The following is a 25,115-nucleotide window of genomic DNA, read 5'->3' as shown; positions in this document are numbered from 1 at the left end:
GCCTGTTTTCTCCCTCTTCCAGAGTCCTTCCTGTTTGCCTTTCTGAATGAGGATTGATCATCTTACCCAGGATCCTCCTTCTTGCTTAGCTTCTTTAGGTGTACAGATTTTAGTATGTTTATCCTACTTTATATGTCTCATATCCACTTAAAAGTGAGTATATACCATGTGTGTCTTTCTGCTTCTGAGATATCTCCCTCAGGATGATCTTTTCTAGTGTTCACCATTTGCCTGCAAATTTCATGATTTCCTTGTTTTTAATTGCTGAGTAGTTGGAAACTATACCCCTCACAATAGCCACTAATAACATAAAGTACCTTGGGGTGACTTTAACCAAGCAAGTAAAAGACCTGTTTGAAAAAAAACCTTCAAGTCTCTGAAGAAAGAAATTGAAGAAGATCTCAGAAGATGGAAAGATCTCCCATGCTCATGGATCCTTAGGATTAACACAGTGAAAATGGACATCCTGCCAAAAGCAATCTACAATTCAATGCAATTACCATCAAAATACCAACACAATTCTTTACAGTACTTGAAAGAACAATTCTCGAATTCATATGGAAAAACAAACAAACAGAAAAAAAGAGAACTGCCAAAATGATTCTGTACAATAACACATCATCTGGAGGTATCTCCACCATTGATCTCAAGCTGTACTACAGGGCCATAGTAATGAAAACTGCATGGTACTGGTATAGAAACAGAATGATGGATCAATGGAATTGAACAGAAGATCCAGAAATAAACCCACACACCTACAGATACTTGATTTTTTTACAAAGAAGCCAAGACCATACAATGGAAAAAGACAGCATCTTCAACAAATGGTGCTGGTCTAACTGGATGTCTACATGTAGAAAAAAATGCAAATAGATCCATATTTATCACCCTGCGCAAAACTAAAGTCCAGGTGGATCAAAAACCTCAACATAAAACCAGACACTTTTTCTGTTAGAAGAAAAAGTGGGGAAGAGCCTTGAACTCATTGGCACAGGGAACAACTTCCTGAACAGAAAAACCAAAAGAAAACTTTCAAGGAAGCCACTACTACTACTAAGAGAGGCTTAGTAGGGGTCTTAGCATTGTGGGCTCAAAACAGCTTACTGGATTCTTCACACCACTGGCTAGAAAGACAGCCATATAATGCATGATAGTGTAGAAGGAATCTCTTATGTATTGTATAGATGCAAGACAGGTCCATTAAAAAATATGGCTGAGGCAGGAAATAAGTGGAACTTCTGGCATTCAGAATGTATTCTGGGAGAGATTCAGTCAGCAAGGTGTGAGGAAGATGGACACACAGTGCCTGACCTCAGGTAGCTAGCCACTTGGCAGAATACAAATTAGTATAAAGGTTCATTTTAAGTTTTCAGGTAGTCAGAGAAGAGCCTAAGTAGTTGGCCTAGGTAGGTATTTGTATAATATTTAATGAGGCTCATAAGTCATTATTCCTAGAGCATAGGGCAGGAGGAAAAACTTACATCATAGAGCAAGCAGAAATGTATCTGAATCAATTTAACACTGTCCACTGACAAAGCCTAACATTGTGTCATTGATAAATGTCTTAGTTTGCCTTTTGTTGTTGGGATAGAGCATTCTGAAGAAAAGCAACTTGGTGAGGAAAGAGTTTATTTCATCTTATAGTCCACCCTTGAGGAAATGTAGGGCAGGAACCCAAGACAGGAAGCTCTAGGCAAGAACCAATGTCTAGGACACAGAAGATCACTGTTTCTTGTTTGCTCTGCACGGCTGGCTCAGTCTTCTTTCTTATTCCACCCAGCATCACCTGCCTGGGGTGCTACAAAACCCAGTGGCCTGGGCCCTCTCACTCTTCCACATCAATCATTAATAAAAAAATTAAATTAAATTAAATTAAATTTAAAGGCCCTCAGATTTGCTTATAGAGACTCTGACAAAAGTATTTTCTCAAATGCAGTTCCTCTTCCCAGAAAAATCTAACTTGTGTCAAGTTGACAAAAAAACAAAACAATAATGAAACAAAAACACTAACTAGAATGATAAGGGAGAAAGGTTTAGAGATTCTGATTCCATTATCAGGAAAAAAGACAAAACAGGGTGGACCAGGAGTGGAAGAACCTGAACGGACAGAGTTCCATGGCTCTTCTGGCTTGAGGAAGGTAAGAGTGAGCTTCTTAGGGAAAATGGCTGCTCCACTGTTTTCCTTTTCTCCCACAAAAGGAGCAGGCCTAAATTCATGCTCAAACTATACTGAATCCTGGTCTGACACATGGTAAGTTATATGGGTAGCAGGGATGAGCTCAATGCAGTGACTCAGGACAGGTATGACAACAAGGCCACAGGGGTCTGAATCAATGAAATTATTGTCACATTGGTTAGACACAAAATTTTGCAAAGATATAAAAAATTTAGCTCTGTAAAATCCAACTCTGTGTGCCTACCTGTAAAGAAGTAAATAATATAAACATAACAGAACACCTGGTATAGAATTAGAACTTTGAATATTAGCATATTCATTGGTGGTTATTTGTAACTGGTGTTAAACAATTGTAGATTCTGTTCACCATCAGTTTTCACTTAGAATGGTGCTTTATAATCCCCAGCCTAACTCTGCTTGAGACTGGGCTTTCAATGGCAATCTTGCTGGCTCCTGAGCATGCCTTAAGGCAATGGGCTTGATAACCCCACCAGCCATAGCCAAGTCAAGTTACCAGAGATCCATTTTCTCAAGTGGAAAAAGACACAAAGTTAATTGAATTCATCCTTTTAAAAGACCTTGCCTGAAGATCTTTGCTAAACTCTCCATGGGCGTTGAGGGAGATGAGTGAAGGAAAGGAGAAGGAAACTGCTATTCAAAGCCAACCACCCTGTGCTAGACAATACGTTACTTGCATTCCCTGATTTTCTCCTCACTGTATCATGCCTCATTACTATTGTTAACTGTATTTAAAAAGAAGCAAAAGAACAGGAGGCAGGTAGGGAACTGGGTGGGGGAGGGGTAAGGATCAGGTATGGGAAGAGGCAGGGTGAGAGGGCTAGGAGAGCGAAGTGAAATCCATGGAGGCATCTCTGGGATGAGCTGGAGACCTGGGAAGAGATGTGGGAAAGGCTCCTGGGAAGCCTATGGGGATGACCCTAGCTGAGACTCCTAGCCACTGCAGATATAGAGGCTAAAATGGCAACCTCCTGTAGCCAAGCAGGACTTCCACTTGAGGAAGGAGAAAAACAACCACACCCACAAAACCTTCAACCCAAAATTTGTCCCGCCTACCAGATGTGCAGGGATAAAAATGGAGCAGAGATTGATGTAATGGAAGTTTTGGTTTCTTTAAAAATTCAGTTATATTGTTTAATTTTAGTTAGGTCATGGAATAGTTTATTTTCTCCATCATTGTTGATTGAAAGTTTTGCTGGGTATAGTAGTCTGGGCTGGCATCTGTGGTCTCTTAGTGTCTGCATGATATCTGCCCAGGTGCTTCTGGCTTTCATAGTCTGTTGAGAAGGAGGTGATGAGGGAAGGAGATACAGCTGGAATACAAAGTGAATAAATTATAATTAATAATAATGATGATGATAATATAAAGAAAAAGAAAATTAAAAGCAAGGTTTTGAATTTTTGTTTAAAAATAAAAAACTCAGTTATGTTATATCAATGTTTTCTGTTTTAATCCCAAGTGGGAGATAGTTTGGGTTTTGGTTTGTCCACTGCTGATAATTGTCTCCTGCTCCTGCAGGGTGTGATCTTTGTCTGTTGGTAATGGCCTGCCTCATGCAGCATGAAGAGAGGCATTGTCTAGGGTCCAGAAAGAGATCATGTGGCAGTTTGGAGAGACACTTCCTGGCACAGCTGGAACAGGAGACTGGTCGCTGCATTTGCTTGTAGCGAATTGGTATAGCGCCCAAAGAACCCATTGACTCTAAACAGTCAGAAGTAAAGAGCTCTGTTCCCTCTCCTACCTAGGGTTGGAGGGTTGAAAGGGAGAAGCTTTAAGAACCCCAAATAGAGCTGAGTTTTTTGAAATGAGTGCAACAGATTGAGGGGATGGCCAATCAATGAGTGGCCCAAATTGAGACCCATCGCCTGGAAGAGAGCCAACTCCTGACACTATTAATGATACTCAGCTATGCTTGCAGAGAGGAGCCTAGCATAACTGTCTTCTGAGAGGTTTCATCCAGCAGCTGATGGAAACAGATGCATAGACCCACAGCCAAACTTTAGGCAGAGCCTCACAGAGACTGAACCACCAACCAAGAGCATGCATGGGCTGAACCTAGGCCTCCTACACATATGTAGCAAATGTGCAGCTTGGTTTCCATGTGGGCCCTCAAATGATTGGAGAGGGGGCTGTCTCTGACTCTGTTGCCATCCCTTTCTCCTAGCTGGGGCTGCCTTGTCTGGCCACAGTGAGAGAAGATGCAGCTAGTCCTACTAGGACTTGATGTGCCCCGGGGGGAGGGGGTGTTGGTTGGTACCCACGAGGGGCTCCCCTTCTCTGAGAAGAAGGGAAAAGGGGAGGAGGGGTTATGATCGGGATGTAAAGTGAATAAATGAAAAAGAAAAAACTCAGAATGAAAAGAAAGAGGAGGAGGAGGAGGAGAAGAAGAAAACGGAGAAAGGTGGAACCAGCTTGCTAAATACTGAACTCTTGAAAAGCCCCAGAGCCTGTATTCAAACCCCCTCTTTTCTGTTTGGGTCGGCTAAGCCTTTTAAACTGCGCTGCTTCCCACCCACACTCAATCCCAGACATCAAGGATCCTAACTGCTGATGATTCCCATGCTCTGATTTACAAAGATGAGTGGGTGAGTGCCTTTTTTTTTTTTTTTTTTTTTTTTTTTTTTTTTTGTCTGAAACGTATTTCAAAGTTAGGCAAATGAAATTTAAGCTACAGGAACTTTAAAAAAAAAAATCACTCAGTGTTTCACAGGAGAACTCAGCAGCCCTGCCCTCTGTGCCCTGCTTAGCTTTTCTCCTGGCTTCTGGCTGTAAATTTGGAGAAGGGGGACACTGAGCCGAGTTCGCGCCTCACCTTCTTGCCTTTCCTGCAGCAGGGGTTGTTTGTCTGATTACCTAAAGGCTTAGTCCCCAGGTTCAAACTTGACTCCTGTGCAGGTTAAGTTGTCCATTTCTATACCAAGGCTCTCACTCCAATTATCTCCTTAGCCCCTCCCCCCACCTCCTCTCCACTTTTCAGCTAGGGCAGGTGCAGTCTTTCCTGTCTCCACTCAACCAACGCCTCTTAAGTTTCTTTCCCAGGGGACGCATCAGCTTGGTCTGCGGATGCTATTTCACCTTCCTCCTGCAGCCAGGACGACCGGACGCCTTCCTCTAACTTTCCCTTGCCGGAAGGGTACTTCTGAGAACTTCGCGAGGACTGTGAGACTGTAAAAGTGAAGAGAGCCTAACTGGAGTCTCTCACCACCGGCTCTGGCTGCCAGGCCATCTGCAGTTTCACCCTAGGACTCCGAACTCTAGCGTCCCCCGTAGCGGGATGGAGCCCCAGAAGGCTGGCTGCGCCGCAGATGGGCCACCAGGCACCGGGCTCGCCAGCGGGTCTCCGAATTCCCGTTTCCTTCCGCGCTAGGGAGTGTGCAAGTCGGGGCGTCCTGCTGGCAAGCAGCCGGGCTCTCCGGGAAGCTGAAGACAGGTCCACCCTGGGATCAGGGCCCTCTTCGCCCGCCTGCCCACGCCGGGCCTCAGCTCCCCTCCTTCCCGGCTCCTGCCTCCTCCCGCAGGCTGCGGGGCGGCCCAGGGCCTGCCTCTCTCTCTCTCTCTCTCCGCCTTCACTACCGGGTCAAGCCGCGGAGGGAGGGAGGGAGGCGGCGGCGAAGCCCTCCCTGGCTCTCCACCCGGTGCGCGCGCCTCCTCCCCGTGCTCGCATCCCCTTCCCCGCCCGCTCGCATCCTGCCAGTACAGTACAACTAGTACACAGCCTCACAGGCGCACACGCGCACACACACGCGCTCCCCAGCGCTGCCACTGCAGCTGCCATGGATATCGGCTAACAACACAGAGGCCGGCGAGCGCGCGCGCGCTCCCACTCGCAGCACGCAGGAGTGGCCCCCGGCATCCCTACCCTCCTCCCCACCCCCACGCCACCCGCTCACCAGCTCGGCCACTGCTCGCGCTGGCTCGGCCGCCGCCACCGCCGCTAACGCCGCCAACGCCACCACAGCTTCCTCCGCTGCGGGGCCACAGCCTTGAGTGTCATTCAAGGGACAGCACAACCTCACCCAAGATCTCTTACCTCTGCCCAGCCGTCCCTCTCATCCTCCCCCTTCCTCTGCCACACTCCATCCAAAGAAGAGGGAAAGCGCGGAGCAGAGAGGGAGGAAGGCAAAGTCTGCTACCCTTGTCCCTTGGCCCCCTCGCTCCTCCATCCCGGTTTTGACTCCCAAGCCCTCCTCCCCAAAAGGACCCTCAGGAACTGAGGCGACTCACCCTACTGCCATGTCCAAAAGCTTGAAAAAGAAAAGCCACTGGACTAGCAAAGTCCACGAGAGTGTCATTGGCAGGAATCCGGAGGGCCAGCTGGGCTTTGAACTGAAGGGGGGCGCCGAAAACGGACAGTTCCCCTACCTGGGGGAGGTGAAGCCCGGCAAGGTGGCCTATGAAAGCGGCAGCAAGTTGGTGTCCGAAGAGCTGCTGCTGGAGGTGAACGAGACCCCCGTGGCGGGGCTCACCATCAGGGACGTTCTGGCCGTGATCAAACACTGCAAGGACCCCCTCCGGCTCAAGTGTGTCAAGCAAGGTGAGCGCAGCTTGCTCGGTGCTTTGCCTGGCGGTGGGACCCCCGCGTGGGGAGGGCAACCTAAGGGTGGGCGCGCGCGTGTTGGATGGGAGTAGCCTGCGCCACAGCGAGGTGGGGTCCAGAGAGCACTGTAACTACGAAGGGGACGTGAGTGGAACCGGAGCCGGGGGCTGCTTGGCGGGCTAAGCCAGGTGGCCCTGTGGCGAGCAACTTAAGTTTGCCTAGTTGGACCCTCCCCCTTTGGTAGGTGCTTGGCCTTGCCTGACCTCCCCTCGGCGCCAGGGCCAAATAGAATGTGCGTCAGTGGCGTCTCCACGGTGGACATAGAGCTTTCGGGGAAGGAAGGGGGGGGGGGGAGAAAGGAAGATGAAGCAACTGAGATGCAGGGGTGTCATGAGAGGAATTAGGAGAAGCTCTGAGCCCTGGGGCAAGTGCAGAATGCTTGGAGTTTATCCAAAGCTGGTCTGGAGACACCTTGGTCCCCAGCGATTCTTCAGGGAATCTCTGAGCCACTGGCTGGCGAGGAAGGAAAGGGACAAACTGGTTTGGATGCTTTGACCAGTGTTCACTAACTTTTCCCCTGCTTCACTCCTCAGTCTTTCTTCCCCCCTCCCCTCCCCTCCCCGCCCCTCCCCGCCACCCCCGCCCCGCGCCCATGGTCATGTCATGTGGGCACCTCGAGTCACGTGTAGACTGACTAACCCTAGAGATCGCCCCTAGCCAGCAGGCGGGAGGAGGCACAGAGCCTAAGAAGCTGGAAGCTGGGAGAGCTTTCTAGAGTTGGAGGAGAGGCAGATAGAAGGGATCTCCAAAGTATTATTCATTGACTGGGATTTCCTCATTGACTGGGATTTCCTCCGTGTTTGGACTCTCCTCTAGCTTCAGATCTGGGGGCGTGTTTGTGGCATGGAGGTGGATAGAGATGCAAGCTGGTTTCAGCTCAGGCTCTCTGTGTTCTAACCTGGCTTTGATGAGCCTCTTCTGGGCTGTGATTCGGATTTAGAGAGAATGGAATCCTGCTGAACTCTCCACTGTCTTTGCTTAAAAGAAAACTGTGCTCCCCCCCCCCCCCCGAGGGAGGAAAGATTGGGATAAAAGTTTAATTAGAGGACACTTTTAACAAAATGTAGTGTTCCTTTGTTTTCTACTCATGGTGATACAGGCTTCCTGGGCGGACTGGGTGGATAGATGTGTCTCACGCATATAAGCATTATTGTTATGGCCGTTTGTTGTCTGTTTTTACTTTGTCCTGCCCCAATGTTGAAATTCTGAGTATCACTGTATTCTGAATTGCCACACAAGCTGTGATCCATTATGAAGAAACGCCGTTGAGCAGTTGTTTCTTTAGCATAAAATTAAGCTGGAACGAAATGTTTCAAAGTAAACAAGAGAGAAAGAAGGTTCATAAACTTCTCTAAAGCCGTTTATAGAAGAAAACATCTTCAATGGAATTTCTTGAGTATCCATAATGTATCATTTTATACCATTTAATGTAAATATGCAGTATTGAATGATGTGGAGGAAGATGGGTTAAATTATTAGAGTACCCTGGTATTTTCCAATGAGACATACTTTGAACTCAAGTTCAGAGAGTTATGCTGACAAATTTTGTGTCATGATACTGCATAATAGCAATTGATACAAATGTGAAGTTCAAAGTTAGTGTCCAGAAATCTGCTATGATTAACCAGCGACTCTATTTAAAATGGTAAGGAACTGCAAAAGATACTGCTTTTTTAAACATTTGTTTTGTGTAGTCTATGTATGTATGTTTGCATGTGCCCACTTTTTCCTGATGGAAGTCATAGAACAGCCCGTGGGAGCCAGTTCTTCCCTATCACTCTGAGGGCCACAGAAATAGAAATTAGCCCTGTGGGTGAACCTTTAACTGAGATCAGTCTTAGCAGCCCAAGTCGACACATTTTCACAGGTGTTCTGTTGTGGTCCCCACTGATCCCACTCTTCTTAAATGCTGCATATTATTCTCATGCCTAGATCTTGAGATAGCCTTTGGCCAGCTTTCATACTAATAAACAATAAGTATGCTCCCCCCCAAAAGAGAATCGATTAGAAATTTAGTAATTGAAATCTACAGAGACACTGGGAGAACAAAAACATTAAAAATTGTGCAAATTGAGAATTTGAGATAAGAAACGGAATTTTGCCTAAGTTGTGATAATGGGAATGATAAATCTAGGGTGAATGTGGCAAGTCTTTACCTTGGGGAAGCTAGTTCTCCAACAGAACAAAGCTGTGAGCAGTGTTGTGAGGTGAAGGTTCCCTAATTCTGGATCTTCATAAAGAAGCAGAGAGAGGATGATCCCTGTCCAGCCTTGATCTTAGGTAACGTTGATCCTGATCATCAGCTTCTGGGTTGTGTTTTGTTTGGAAGAATAGAGCTGTTCAGAATCAGGGAACTTTTTTTATGGAGTGAGACACTGAGGTGAAAATCTTTTCACAGTAGATATTAATCCTTAGTTTTTCAGTCTCCAAGTATCCAGTAATAGACATTGGCAATGATTCATCTATTGAATTACAATAGACAGATATGAATAGATAAATTAATTAATTAACTAATAGCTTTGGGGAAGTTTATAATCCTCTTGTATATTTAGGTGGAATTATTCATACTTATTCTCTTATGAAAATATTTTATCAGTGGTAGTTAGATTTGTTGAATTGTAATTATGAATAAGTAAAAATTACAGAATATTGAATATAGAGCCTAGGTTTCTTGAGTTTTAGTAGGGTTCATATTTGTTTAAATTGTGTAGACACTCTTGGCTCGGTAGTTATATTTCTGGAGAAAAACAAGAAAAACAAAACAAAGAACTAGCATACCCAGAGAACTTAAGCCTGGCTGGATGTTTTCCATCTTTTTATTATTTATTTATATTTATCTCATGTGCATTGGTGCTTTGCCTGAATGTCCATATGCGTGGGGGTGTCAGATTACCTGAAACTGGACTTACAGAAGTTGTGAGCCATCATGTTGGGGCTGGGAATTGAACCCAGGCCCTGTGGAAGAACAGCCAGTGCTCTTAACCACTAAGCCATCTTTCCAGCCCCTGAGAGTTAGATTTTTTAAAAAATATTAATGAGATTGATTATAAAAGATTTAGTTAAATATTGGACATTATACAGGAATCACATTGCAAAACTAAGGGAGATTTTAGAAATTGGATATATATATATAATAAAAGCACTAATAAAATATACTCATATCAATTGCAATATTTACCCAACTTATACTCACTTTTTTACTAACTTTACACTATAGTCATCATAGTTTTAAATTATCCTGATTTGTAGAGAAAGCATGAAACTACTATTTTAAGGCCTACTAAAGGAGACAGATGGTTATAGTTTTTCTAACTGCCTAAATATCTTTGAACTCATTTAAAATAAACAAATTTTCAAGAAAATTAAACAGATTTCTCTTTTTAGGTCAGTCTTTAAACCTACAGAATAAGCTGCATATGAAAAATACCATTCATATTTATTGGTGATATCCTGTTGATTTTCTAAAACATTCATTTTGTTTATAATAAACTTTTCCTACGAAGAGGTTTAATTAGAATAAGCAATGCTGACTGTGCTCTCAGTATTTCATAAAACCCTGTGACGAGAGCTTCTTGGGTGATTCTAAGATATAAATTGAAGTAATTAAAGGTTCTTTTCTTTGTCTTTTCCTTTTAAGTTTTCTGCTGAAGTTCAGAGCAGCCATTTACACTGTCATGTTGGTGTCCTACATTCCTTAGGCTGTGGTTCCTGACGCTGCTCAGACCACACAGGGACCGACCTAGCCTGGATACACTCTCCCGTTTCATACCTCACAATGGAAAATAAAAGGCAAAAACTTTTATAATTCTTGCCGTGTGGAAGATGGGCAAGATCAAGAGCCTTTGAACTTCACTTTTAGGCAAGATCGACATCACTTCCTCTCCTATTGCTTCTTTAACAGACACTTTCAAAGAGAAGTAGTCCCGCATTTACGAAGAGCCACACTTTCTTCCTCACTGACTTCAGGCTAATATCGCGTGTTAGACTTCCAGGCTGCCTTTAATTTTAAAAAGCGAAGTCCAAAATATGTCAAATTGTCTGCCAGTAAAAGTTGTTTTTATCCCATAAAAGGTGACTTATATGGATTTGTATTCAATAATAGTAAAATTGCTCTAATATGCTGATATTAATATTTATCCTAATATTGGTTGGCTTCACACCCAAGGCCTTCTATATGTTTAGCAAATGAACTGTGATCAAGAGGTATCCACAATCTTGATAGCAGCTGTTTTAGAAAAATATTGATGAATAAACAATTCTGCTTATGTAGAGTTTATGAAGGATGTGATTTTTCACTGTCTGTAGACAATTTTTGTTTTGTGCTATTTTAATGGCATGACCTTGAATGTTAAACGTGAGCATTCACTTTTCTCATGTGTTTGCTCTGAATGAGAATAGTTTGGGGTGAAATGCCAGCTGAAGAATCGTAAGTGCCACCATTTCTGCTCTTAACATTTACACTGTGTAATCCTTTTGGCATGTTCATTACGCTCAGTTTCCATTTTAGTTGCTTGAAACTCACACATTCACTTTCATAATGAGAGAAAAAAAAAGTTTGCACATTTGACATGTCTTATTGCTTGCAGTTTAAACAATGACTTTCAAGTGCATATCAGACCGTGGTGGTGGCAATGTTTCCCTTAGGAGGTGGGAGAGATAAGTGGTAAAACATGCAGTCTTCCCTACAGATTATCTGGCTTTGAATCCTGAGAGTACTATTTGATGACAGTTATATGAACAGTTTTCTAAATGGGGGAGGTGGCAATTTCTGAAGGATATGAAATAACAGCTGGGAATGTAATCTCCTAGAATTACTCCCTATCGTCTATAAGACCTTGGATTCTAGCCCCAGCATTGCCAATAATCATTAGCTAAGTTACATATATAAATCATGTCATGGTTTGCAGGTAGTAAGCGCTATGTAAATTTTAGCAAATTTTATTCTAAACATGTTGGTCATTTTGAGCCTCTTTCATTACTTTTAACCTTCAAGATATTTTCCCAAAATGTTAAAATTACCTGTGTGTGTGTGTGTGTGTGTGTGTGTGTGTGTGTGCGCGCGCGCGCATGTGCCTGTGTGCCTGAATGCATGTGTGTAGGAGGGCAGTATATGTAAGTGAGTTCCAATGTTAGTGAAGGCCAAAGATATTGGGGCCTCCTGGAGCTGGAGTTCCAGGCAGTTGTGAGCTACCTGATATGAATGCTGGGAGTCAAACATGAGTCCTCTACAAGAGCACCATGTGCTCTGAACTGCTGAGACATCTTTCTAACCCCAGGTTTTTTGGTACTTTGCTCTTAATGGTGATAAGTTGGATGATGGAAGGAAAAAGATAAATAACTAATGTCTAACTGATAGGTAATGCAAAATTAATTTGTAGACTTAGCATTTTCTGTAGAATAAGTTCTGTTTTGTTAAAAAGTATTTCTTTGATGAATGCTGCCATTAAATGCAGTGAAACATGCTTTCACCTTTAAAGCGTAACTTTAGCTGATATCTTTATCCCAGGCTTCAGATCAGTGGTTTTCCACCTTCCTAATGCTGTGACCCTCATGTTGTGGTGGCCATCCCCCAAACCATAAACCTATTTCCAGTGCTACTTCATAACTGTGATTTTGTGACTCGTATGGCTTACAAATAAATATCTGTCTTCTCTGCTGGTCTTAAGTGATCTCTTTGAAAAGGTCATTTAACCATTAAAGGGGTCATGACCCACAGGTTGAACATTGCTCCTTTAGACAGACCTTATTTTCACCCTCAAGATTATTCCTTTCTATGCATATATCTTTTTTTCTTGAGAAAGCTGTCAGACATATTGGCATATTGAAAAGTTTAGTTTGGACAAGCATAGACAAGCATCTCATACTGAGATTCATTTAGTTTAAACATATATTTATGCTTCTTACATGCCAGGGTAGCCAGATAGACTATATAAATAGAACTTTTACTTCATAGGTACAAAGCAAGGTTCTCTTCAAGAGGAGCTATAACAAAACAGAATTAATGAGTCGTCATGGTCAGCAATGCACAACAAAAGAAATTACAGCAAGTGCAGCAAGAAATACACAGGGTGTTTGTAACAATGGCCGAACCGTCCAATATAGGCAAATGTCTGTGTGAACAGATGTTCCTAAGATGATCATAGCCACAATGTCTCTGTGGATAACACTCTCGTGACCCTAGCACTGCTTGAATTAATCCCACCAAGAGCTTCAGTGACAAATATTGATTCTTAAATCGCAATTAGCCACAGCCTGCCGCCTTATCATGACAAGAAGCGGGTAAACAAGGTCTTAGAGCTTTCTTAGGGTTATCACTCATCTTTTCTTTTAACCTCAACTCTTTCTCTCTCACCTCTAATGTCGTGGTATTTACTTTGGTGAAAATGCTACACAGACAACGTAGTGATCAATCCATAACTACTAAAGCCAGTTAAGGAACGATGTGCACAGGGGCGTGTCTGTGACACATGGTTGTACAGCGTCATGTCACCAGAGAAAATCGGCCGAAGTTCCTTACATTATGGGCACTTAATTCAATCCTGTGACACAGTTGTGAGCCTAATTCTTTAATGAATATAAAACTTGAAGCTGCGTTTCACACACAGTTCTGACCATTTTAGGTAGTCTGGAATAAACAGTCAACGCTTCCTTCTTCGACTACTGACCATTACACCAATGGCACCCAGAAGTGCCTTTCCCAAAGCCCATTAGTATAATATTTTTAAATACGTTACTGGATTTATTTAAGATATTGTTATAGATAATTGGCTTTCTGTGCCTGGGAAAGATATACTTTCCAGTTACGTGTTACGTGAATTTCATGGAGGTTTTGTGTCATTTGAAACTACTTTACTTAAAAAAAACACTTTATCAGAACTATAACAGTTATTATATCCAATAGAAATACACACACATATGGAAGCAGTTTAAGTAAGCTTGATGTACAAAGTAAAGAAAAAATTCTTTGTCTTTATTGATATTTCTAACTATAAAATTTGTGGAAACATTTTTTTTTAATTTTTTAATTTTTATTTTTAATTACACTTTATTTACTTTGTATCCCCCCCTCTAGTTCCCTCCCTCCTCCCCTCCCAATCCCTTCCTTCTTCCCCCTTCTCCACCCATGCCCCTCCCCATGTCAGTGGAGACGTTTTTGATTCTGGTAATATCACTTTGTGATATCTATATTTATCTATCTATCTATCTATCTATCTATCTATCTATCTATCTGTCAGGAAGTATCAGGAAGAAAAAGCATTTAATGAAAAAAATTTAACTGAGTACTTTTTCAAGTGACACTTTGTTTTCAGGTGTTTAAAAAAACAAAAACAAAACAAGCAAATAAAAAACCATGTTTCCCAAATTGTACACTGAATGAGGATGGATCAAGGATAGCACAAAAACTGTTCATTCCACACTGTCACTAAATCAATCATAGAGAACGACGAGAAAATATTAATTGCAAAAAGTGATTTTATGTTGGCACTGAGTGTCCGTTTTAAATATGAGCTGCATTGCTTATCCTAATAGTTTGCATTGGCGTGCATAAGAAGTTATTTATCTGGCATACACTTATGCACAGAATAGTGACTAGTGCTAGAAACCCACAGATTAACCTAGCAGCATACAAAGCTGATTAAAATCTGATTAGCTGGTTCAAGCATGAGAAAATTTCAGATTTGAAATATCCAGTATTTGACCTTGATTCTGACCCCCAGGCCTGAGCTTGCTATTCATTGTAGCCCCCTGTGTAATATATAAAGCATTCTTTTACTGGACAGTGTCTTGAAAACTAGCAAGTGCTTAGGCTGCAAGCATTACTGAATCCTTCCAAACAGCTTGGTTCCTTTCTAAAAGCATACTGGGTACAGATAATTCTAATCCTGTCTTTGTAGCAAGTCTTATACCAAAGGGGGTATGGTCTTAACTAAACAGAAGGAAACTGATCTTCCTCCTGGAGGAGCAAGAATGTTGTCAAAGATGGTTTCTTTTGAAACGTTCCTAACTCCCTGTAGCCAGACCCCACCTCCCTTCCCTATTACTTAGAAGCATCTATGCTTTCTTCTTCTTTACTTCAGTGCAGAAGTTACCCTATGAACTGCAGTTGTACTCTGCATCACTGAACACATGGGCTACATGTGTCTACAGCCACACACAAACACGAAGAACTCAATTACCAGTGTTTAAAGAATTTGGAAAATAAAAGGATTTATGGGTGTGAGCATATAGTCTTATTGACTAGGTTTTCTGTATCCTGACCATGGTTTGCCCTCCCTCCACTCTTTTCATCCCCCACCCACATTCTTTCTCCCCAATATTTACTCCTTTTTTTTTCCTCTTCAGAAAAAAGCAGGCCTCCAAGAGATGAGAGCCAAACAGGACAAAACAAGATACAGTAAGACAAGGCAAAAGCCCTCATATTGGACGAGGCATCCCAATTAAGTAAAAGTCGCGGGAGCAGTCACATTACTGTGAGCAAAAGTGTAACCCTTATAGCGACAATCCATAAGACAAAAGAGAGCAAAGAATTACATTTCTGTAATATATGTGGGTTTTAAGAAATTGTAACATATCAAATTTAAGTTTTCATTTTTCTTCGTCTCTGAAAGTAGACAGTGAGCTGTGTCTGTGTCAAGACACCAGATAATAGTCACATAACATTAATGGTAAGAAGAGAATAAACGGTTAAGGGGAACACTTGTTCATGAACTGAAAAATATATTTGCATAGTGTATAATTTTAATTGGTTTAAATACCTTGGAGAAATATAAGAGATTTCTATCCAATAATATGAATATGTAGCATATTGAAAGTATAGATGTAAGTGTTTAAAAGAAATGAAATGATGCCAAAACTCTTATCTTTTATCCAAAACAAAGGTAGAAGCACTTAGAAATTTAAAATGAAAGAAAAAACTATTTAATTAGCAGGGATGCTAGACAATTTTGCCACGAAATAAAGACAGTGCTACTCTATCCGATGTTAGTGTTGGAAATGTAAAACCATTTCCTTTTGGCCAGTTAACTCACTGTTTGTGAACTTGTAGCAGTGCACCTACTGGAGATCAACTATTAAAATGTATAAAAACTAACGCTATCTTTGATGTTCCAAACAATTTCCCATAACAAAAGAAGATAGTGTCATCTCTGTGTTTTCTCCTCACATTTCCTTTTTATGTTTTTATGATTTCAAATTTATTTATTTTTACCTGATACACCGAAGCGTAAACATTGCCCATGCCAGAGTGGTACCACTTGATGTTTCAATACAAGAATATATGTAAAATGCTTAAATCAGGCTAGACAACGTCTGTCTGTTCAAAAATGTTGTTTTCTTTTCGTGTACCTTTTCTACTTTCTTGAGGTCTTTTCAAATGCGCAGTGCACCTTTGTCTACAGTAACACTTCCACACAACAGCACACCAGGCTGCTGTGCCTGTCCAACAACAATAGAGCAACTAGGAACTGACCTTGAAATTTAGTTGAGGCGTCTTCATCGCCTCACGTGGACAGCACCATGGCTCCCGTTATGCATCGGAACATTGACTCCCTTAGCACTGACCACAGAGGCAGGCTGCTTCAATTGAGCATCTTTTCAGATTCTGTTTAGCCACATTATTTTTTTGTAATTTATTTTTATTTTTTAATGATCTATTCACTTTACTGGGAAAGTCCCACCCTCCCTCCTTCTTCCCCATAATCCTCCTCCCCTAGTCCTCAGAAACAGATCTCCTCCCCTACCGCTTGGTTCCAGCCTATCAAGTCTCCACAAGACTGCCTGTATTCTCTGCAGCCTGGCAAGGCTACCTCCTCAAATCCCCCCCCCCCAACTCCCTCCCTCCCCAAGGCAAACTGATCAAAGAGCTGGCAATAGAGTCCATGTCAGAGACAGCCCCTGCTCCTCTTACCAGGAAACCCACATGGAGACTTAGCTGCCTATGGGCTACATCTGAGAGAGGGGGTCTAGGTCCTCTCTTTGCATGGTCCTCGATTGGTCAGTCTCAGCAGTGCCCTCCTCCGCCCTGCTCCACCCTAGCCCCCCAGATTTTTTGGCTTTGTTGCTCTCCTTGTAGAGCTCTTGTCCCTTCTAGACCCTTGTATCCTCGCCATTCTTCCACAAAATTCCCTGCGCTCTAACCAAAGTTTGGCTGTGAATCTCAGTATAGGCTTCGATCCCCTGCTTGGTGGAGTCTTTCATAGGACATTTGTGTTGGGCTCCCATCCTGTTCCCTAGAGTTGGTGCTCTAGCTAGTATCTACTTTCTTTCCCCCTCCCCTGTTCTTCCCATTTTCATACTCTTAGAATGTCAGTTTTATTCAAGAAGGTACATGCTGATGCGCTGATTTGTGTTTTCCTATCAGCTTGGCTTCAGCTCAAGGGACTGAATCTCAGCTAGTCTAATCCAGACAATGTACTTCCGTCTTTCACCAGTGATTTGTTCAGGAAATGGCTTGTAACCCAGTTCTATGGAGTAAGAGACAAGATGAATTCCTTTAGGGGACTTTCTGAGAAATTTCGTAGTTCTTAAAATAAGATTGGAGAAAAAAAAATATATTATTCCCTTCTCTGACTTGAAAGTTCTTGCACATGGAAGCTGGGCTGGAAGGGGCTGGAAGCAGCTGTCAGCCATCCTGTGATCATGGAGAGCTCTAGGCAGAAATAGGAAGATGGCAGAGCCGAGCACTGAAATGACACTGGCTCCTGTATGGAGATCTGGAATGAGAAACCAAGAACTCAGCCTCTCTCAGAACCAGTGCTGGCATTACAAAGCACAAGATGGTGGTGACATTAGTTCGAGTTTTCTGCTACTCATACCCCAAGTCATGCTGGTGTATATTAATATAAAATATATTTAGTTCCAATATTATGTTGGAGGGAAGCACTGCTGACAGTCTTTCAAATCTTGAAGTTTGGGGAATACATGAAAATTGATTTTGTCACTATGTCAGCTCAGCTGAAATCTGGGTATTTCTCCATTACCTCACTCATTTCTGTTTCTGTTTTAAACCTGAGCAACTTTTCATCATCTTGAAATAAAATCAAGGAATACAAATTTGTTTTAACCTTATCTGAAATGGAACATATTCAAGAAAGCAAATCAGTTATAAAAATATACCAACAATGCATGCCAAATCCAACTTGAGGTATTTTTGAATTATATACTGTTTACAAATATATGGGCCATTGATCCGGGAATGTACGTAATTATAAACTGACTCATCAAAATGTTCCAACTGCATTTATTCAGGACTAGAACTCATTTGCTAAATATTCACAAACTGTTTTGGTAGCCTACTTGTTGGCAGGCACCAAGCTAGAGACGATAGATGGATTAATAGAATCATAATTAAGACAGCTGTACAGTCGAGGTCTGCAATCTGTGACACGTCTTGTGTAACTTGATTTCAAAGCTATCAAGAAAAGTGTTGTTCATCATGTAGAGATGTCTCTTATGATGCCAACAGAACAAGAGATGAAAAAAAAATGTGTTTGGGATAAAAATGGACCAGGAGTTCTTAGTCTTTAGCATCATGAATTCAGTTTGAATAGTGCCAGTCTTTGTACATAGACATGTTCTTATGAGCTAACGAGGCAGAAACCATGCTGGTAATGCCGAAAAGCTTCATGTATTTTGATCACATCTGAAGCATTTCGTATTAAAGTGTAATAGTTATGAGTACAGAGGTCAAGAGCAAGAAGGTTTGGATGCTGGTGATAGCAGTGCCCCGTGCTAGATGTGAATTATCTAATATATAATTCACACGTATACATCTTGAACCCTGATTTTGCAAAACTCATATTGTTGTGTAATATTTTTAGGAGTGTTAAAATGATGATATGTCACAATGCCTATAATATGCTTAGAATACAGTATGAGCTTAATAGCTGATTGTTACTATATAGCATCTGTACCATACATTAATATTTAATTTTAAATAATAATATTTAATCCAGTACATTTTCTAAAAGGCATATGTGAGGCCAGAGGTCACCTTTCATCTTTTGGATCTCAAGAATATTCTTAGAGCAAGGAATACTGAATAAGTAATCCCATGATAAATACAGCAAATGCTCTCAGAAAAAAAAAAAAAAAAGTACAGAGTGGTCAAGACTCAAGCATTCATGGCTTGTGACAAGAACTTCCAATTAGTAAATTCTAGAATTTAACATAGAAAGTAATGAGAAAAGAGCCTGCAGAACAAGAAGTGGGCCACGCCACCATAAACTGAATGCTACATCACTAGCCATTGTTATTAAGACCAAACGTTTATGAAATGCTTCCTGCATGTTACAGTGTCCAAAGCAGCAGGCTGAAAAGCATAATTTCCTGTTTTGTTTTGTTTTTTTTTGTTGTTGTTTTGTTGTGTTTTTGTTACTTTTCAAATGATTCTCTAGGATGGATATTGCCATTCCAAGTAGGAAGACTGCAGTTCGAAAGGCCAGGTAACAGCAGAACCAGAATACACACCCTGTCAATTATCTAAAACAAATCCAAAAGAGCCTACACACTGAGTGGGAAATGCTTCAAGGACAAAAATAGTAGGGTCAGGTTTGTTTAGTAATTTTTCAGGGAGTAAAGGTGTCAGCAACATTTTTCAGAACACATTTGGGAAGTGAAGACACCGTAATTAAAGGTGATATCAAATACAGACATAATTTAAAAGCTCATGGGTGTTAAAAGAAAAGGTCCTAGGGGCCTTCAACCGTAACAACGATGGTAGGATAGAAGAGGGGGCTGATCCAGGAACTGCATAGGGGGCAAAGCTATCAACCTATATAATCAAATATAGAAAAAAAAGAGTTTTGCTTTGCTTTCTCTTTTCCGATGACTGGTAGTATTTGTTAAGATAGAAACGAATCTTTTCTGAGACTGACACTCAACCAAGGACCATCTATAGATATAACATAGAACTTCTGCTCAGATGTGGCCCGGGGTAGCTCAGTAACCAAGTAGTTTTCCAAAGCAAGGGGAACAAGGACTATTTCTAACAGGATCTCAAGGGCAGGCTCTTTGTCCTCCCCCCCCCCCCCAGGGGAGAAGCAGTCCTGTTAGGCCACAGAGGAGGACTTTGCAGCCAGCCTTGAAGATACCTGATAAAACAGGGTCAAATGAAAGGGGAGGAGGTCCTCCCCTATCAGTGGACTTGGAAAGGGGCAGGGAGGAAACCAGGGAGGGAGTTGGGGAGGGGTAGGGAATGAGGGAGCGGGATACAGCTGGGACACAGAGTTAACAAATTGTAACTAAAAAGAAAAATAAAAATTAAAAAAAAAGATAGAAACGAATCGAAGAAGAAGAAGGCAGGGCTGACGTTTGCAGTATATTTGATTTGAGGAGTCTGGAAAGCACCTCTCTGACCAACTGTATAGAACCTTTATATATGTCAATAATGACATATCCAATATATCATTATTCAATAAAAAGAAACAATAACCAAGAGATACCCGAGTTTGAGGACAGGCCCTAAGTGTCCACCAAACAGACCAAGTCAATGAGAGCAGTGCCTTGCCATTGACAGGTTCTGCTGAGAGGTTCAGAAAAATTAAGTATGGAGGTTTCCTCTGCTTATGGCAAACATGGAGGTCAGCTACATTCTGTACCATTTCACTGGAGCAGATGTTGCAAGCATCCTGATGTTCCAAAGAATAATTCTAGAATGAAGAAAATTTCAAAGAGTGTATACATTCTACTCCTTCAAGAATCGGGTTGAGTAGTTAAAATGAAATGGCCAAAGCCCTAAGGGGTTAAGTGAAGGTGCGTGTGTTAGAGCCCTAAGGGACAGGTGCTCTTTTGAGGTATGTGATTTAAAGCCCTGCAGAATGGAGGCGTAGTTGAGATGTCTATTTGTGCTGTATGGTAGAAGAAATTTGAGCTTTAATTTCTTTATTTGTTCCAGAAATGCACATTATCCCATCTATGTAATACGTTCTAGCAAATTAAAATCCTATGATTGACTTATTGAATAAAACAATTACTTATTTTTTAGCATCATGATAAAGCTGGGGCTGTCATTTAAACAACCTTAAGGGTCAGATCTTATTTTCTAAGCATACTGAGAGAGGGGGAAGCCAGTGGGTTTTACCTAAAACATTCCATTTAGTGTGATAGTACAGAAATAAACACACTGCTTTTGCAGTGCCAAAGAGAAATAAAGGAACAGAGGAGGGAACGCAGCTCTTAGAAACTGAAGAGTTAATTGAGTGTTATTCCCAAATTCACTGTTATCATTTCCTTGGGGCTAACTTTTTCTGAGCCTGTTTCTTTCTACCCTTTTGAGTTGTATTTATAAACCCTTTATCTTGTGGCAGTATAAGTGAGATAAACAAGTTATTTTGCATCAGAGGTCCAGACATTTCAGTCTGTGGTTGAATGGCTCCATTGCTGTGGGCCTGAGACATGGTTCCAACCTAGTGGTGGATGTGTATGGTGGAAAAAACTGCTTACCACAGGATAGCAGGGAAGCAAAGGGGAGGTGAGTGTGAGCTTTCATGTATAAGTCCTGTCAAAACCATTCTCCTAGTGACTTTCTCCTGCTAGTCAGTTCCACCACGCACTTATCAGTGGGCTAGGCAGTTAGTACCTTCCAGATTTAATCATCTCAGTGGCTTCAGGAGAAAAACTGACTGAGAACCCAGCTCTCACACGACCATTTCTGCAGAATGCATTAAAACCAAACCAAAGGAGATCGGTTATTAACAGCAAAGTATGTAATGCAGGCAGAAATGGGAAAGTAATATTGGGGATAGAGGGGGCTTGGAGATTGCCCGTGGCACAGTAGATTTTGATGGAAAGCAGAAAGAAGACAATGACAAAAGGAAGGCGTCTGAGTTACTTTACTATTCCTGTGAAAGGTCACCATGGCCGAGGCAACTTATAAATAAAGCGTTCAAGGGCTTGCTTACAGTTTCAAACGGTGAGAGTATGACCATCATGGTGGACTGCATGACAACAGGCAGGCAAGCATGGCAGTAGCTAAGATCTTACAAGATCCACAAACGTGAGGGAGAGAGAGGGCTATCAGAATAGTGTGAACTTTTGAATCCTCAAAGCCCGCTCCCAGTGACACACCTCCTCCAACAAGGCCACACCTCCTAATCCTTCTATACAATTCCGATTGTGGACCAAACATTCAAATATATGACCTGGTTGGTAAATATTGTTGTTTGAGCAATATATAAACAAACAAACAAACAAACGAAACAATCTATCTTCATTTTTCCAGGGATGGGAGCACTTGAGGGTGGAGCAGAAAGAAGTTTAATTGTCATATGTATTGACAGGGGAAAAAGTAGAAAAAGACTGAGTTACTGACATCAGGACAGGGAATGAAGTGAGATATGAGATATATTTTGGACATAAAGTGAATCACAATTTATATTATGCTACATAGGAGATAATAGATAAAGCACAGTATCTCCTATAATCTCAGGGCTGAGGAGGTATGAGAAAGGAAAATTCTGGGGGCTCACTGGTCACCCAGTCTTGACAATCTACAAGCTTCAGGCTCAGTAATCAACTGTCTTAAGAACAAAACAAAACTGATCGACTAAGATCAGAAAGAAGGAGAGGAGGACCTCCCCTATCAGTGGACTTGGGGAGGGGCATGCATATAGAAAGGAGGGGAGGGTGGGACCAGGAGGGGAGGAGGGAAGGGCTTATGGGGGGATACAAAATGAATAAAGTGTAATTAATAAAAGTTAAATAATTTTTTTTAAAAAAAAATGGGAAAAAAGAACAAAACAAAACAAACAGCACTGCCATCAACAAAAACAAAACAGTACAGGCAGATGGAAGAAAACATGGATTTCATGGTTTGTTTGTTTGTTTGTTTGTTTTTTACATGTACATAGCATCATGTGTATCCACACAAAAAACGGTAAACATAAAAATAAAAATGCATGAATGATGGATAGTATTAAGGAGAGTTAAGAGGAAGAGCTGAGTCAGACTCAGGCTTATGACTTGAGATTGGCTGTAGAGTAGATGATAAAGACACAATGACAGAAATTAAAATTTGATCTGTATGAAAATTGTTTCCGGCTGTTCTAGAAACAGAAAATTACCACATCTGAGAAGTATCGGAGAAAAGTAGCATGCTGGGACTGGGAAAATGACTCAGCAGTTAAGAGCACATGCTGTTTTTGCGGAGGACCCCAGCTTGTTCCCAGTTTCCATGTTGGGAAGTTCACAATGCTCTTTCATTCCAGCCCTAGGGGACCCTGAGACCTCTGGCTTCTGCAGGCACCTGCACATAAGTGCAGATGCCTAAACACAGAAGCACGCCTGCATGCACATAACGAACTAATCGAAGTATATAAAAAATTTTAAAAACATAGCAATTTCAAAGTGCTGTGTAAATAAGCAATAAAAAATATTTGTGGAATTATTATGAGTCATATTTTACTTTAGATTAGGCACTAGAATTAGGGATTGTTCATTAAATTAAGTGAAAAGTTGCCTAATTTGTATTTTTAGAAGATTTTCTTATTTTACTTTACTGCGTGTGACATCACTTAAAAAACAGAGTGTAGAGAAAGTGGTGTCTGGTAACATACTGTGTGTGAGGGCCTGGCAGATGGCAAGTCTGATGTTCAGACGTTGTTGGCCATAAGTCTGCAGCTCACAAATGTATTGGATGTGCAGTTGCAAGAGCAGAGACTTGTTTTCTACAGAAATCGTGACAGCCATATAAGGGGCTATGGTTCCCCCCAAGAGAACAATGAGAACAAGGTTGCAATGCTGGATATTTAGGACAGACTTAAAATAATAGGTTTATATTAAGCATGGAGAAGCTAGTGGTGTATTCCAGTCAAAGACTAACAGACCAGAGAACCAATAAAAGCTGGTACACTGGGTTAGGTACAAGAGTCACAATCCAAAGTTGGTCAGGGAAATATAATTCTTTTTTACTGTATTTTCTTGTAGAAATATACCAATAATAATAATAACAATAACAATAATAATCCAGTCTTCTTAAGTTATGCTCTTAATGTGCATATGTACGCTATAGTTAGCCTAAATATAAGACATTATTGTATCACTATATCTCTAAATATATTTCCATTTTACTAGAAAGTTAATAAAATCAAATGGAAAGAATTCTGTCTTTATTCATTCTGCCTTTATCTGTTTTGTTTTGTTTTTTTAACTTTTGAATAAAGGCTGTAGAAGTTAGACAATTCTTCACTTTTTCATTCTTATAGAACCTATTTTAAGATGTTTCTCTTTGACCATGGCTGTGATGTTCTAGGCTATTTTTAGAGTAAACTCTAAAATGCAAATGTTCTCCAAGTTGCACAAAAGTTCCTCATTGAGATGTTTGTAATGAATCATTTTCTCTAACATGTAAAATAATTCAGACTTCTTTACAGAAATTGATAGAATATTCATTGTTTTAAAAGTTCAATTGGCTATGTCTAAACTGACTCAGTAGCTTCTCATCTACTTCAGTGATAGAAAAATTCAACTAAAAACTTTTTGTATATAGTTTTCATAGTCCCAGGTCCCAGAAATAATATATGGAATATTTTGAGCGGTATCACTTTTAGAAGTGTGGTTCAATTAACTTGTCTATAACTGGCATAAGAATCATATCTAGGTTTCCTGAGGCTTATTACCACAAAATGCCTGTTTGTTTTAATTTGGTAGAACAATAGATTTACAAATGAAATTGTTAAACAGGTCACTTGAAATGGAAAAAGAACACATCAAGGGCATAGCAGCATCTGATTCATAGCTGTTTCACTAACTCCAAGAACAATTTCTAAAAATATGCAGAATGTTCTAAAGTCATTTGAGTGGATGAGAGACATGTCTACTTTCTGTGTGTCACTAATTTTACTGGAACCACACTGTATTTTTCAGGGATCTCCAATGAAATAGAAATAATTAAGGGGGTAATTGGAGTCAGAAGAAATTCAGTGAAATCCTTAGGGAGGATGACTAGTTCCAAATTGTACAGAGGGAGTAGGTGATGCAGGAAAAGCTGCATGGTGTAGATGCAGGAAAGATGACATGCAGGAAAGATGACATGGAAAAGCTGGTGGTGTATTCCAGTCCAAAGCCTAGCTGGCTATATAACCGATAAAATCTGGTACTACATCTTAGTCACAAGAGTCCTGATTCAAAGTCAGCCAATGAAGATGGTCAGACTTTTATTCTACTAAAGACAACCCGACTAGGTGAAGCCCAGTCACATCAGAAATAGTCTGCCTCACTAGGTACACTGATAGAAATGTAATCTCATCCAAAGCCGCTTTAAAAGATACACCTATTTTCTTTCTTTCTTTCTTTCTTTCTTTCTTTCTTTCTTTCTTTCTTTCTTT

The 25,115-nt window shown here is 41.2% G+C and overlaps 2 protein-coding genes across 2 annotated transcripts in view; one reads left to right on the top strand and one right to left on the bottom strand.

The window, feature by feature from the left end:
• Positions 1 to 2,876: 2,876 nt before the first annotated feature.
• Positions 2,877 to 6,358, bottom strand: LOC129681009 (uncharacterized). The gene is made up of 4 exons (XM_055612895.1): positions 6,271 to 6,358; positions 6,078 to 6,177; positions 5,398 to 5,764; positions 2,877 to 3,507 (listed from the first exon to the last, which is right to left on the bottom strand). Exons 1-4 carry the CDS (start codon positions 6,356 to 6,358, stop codon positions 3,316 to 3,318), a joined length of 747 nt encoding a protein of 248 aa, XP_055468870.1. The 3' UTR covers positions 2,877 to 3,315.
• The window catches only part of Magi2 (membrane associated guanylate kinase, WW and PDZ domain containing 2), a 1,360,055-nt gene continuing 1,340,859 nt past the window's right edge, over positions 5,920 to 25,115 (top strand). The window contains exon 1 of the mRNA XM_055612892.1: positions 5,920 to 6,729. Coding sequence (XP_055468867.1) covers positions 6,429 to 6,729 — 301 coding nt within the window. The 5' untranslated portion in view covers positions 5,920 to 6,428. The remainder of the gene's footprint in view (positions 6,730 to 25,115) is intronic.

This window comes from Psammomys obesus, unplaced genomic scaffold, assembly GCF_907164565.1.
Source record: "Psammomys obesus unplaced genomic scaffold, mPsaObe1.curated_primary_1811, whole genome shotgun sequence".
Taxonomy (NCBI): Eukaryota; Metazoa; Chordata; class Mammalia; order Rodentia; family Muridae; genus Psammomys; species Psammomys obesus.
This window is presented reverse-complemented; position numbering and strand designations above follow the sequence as displayed.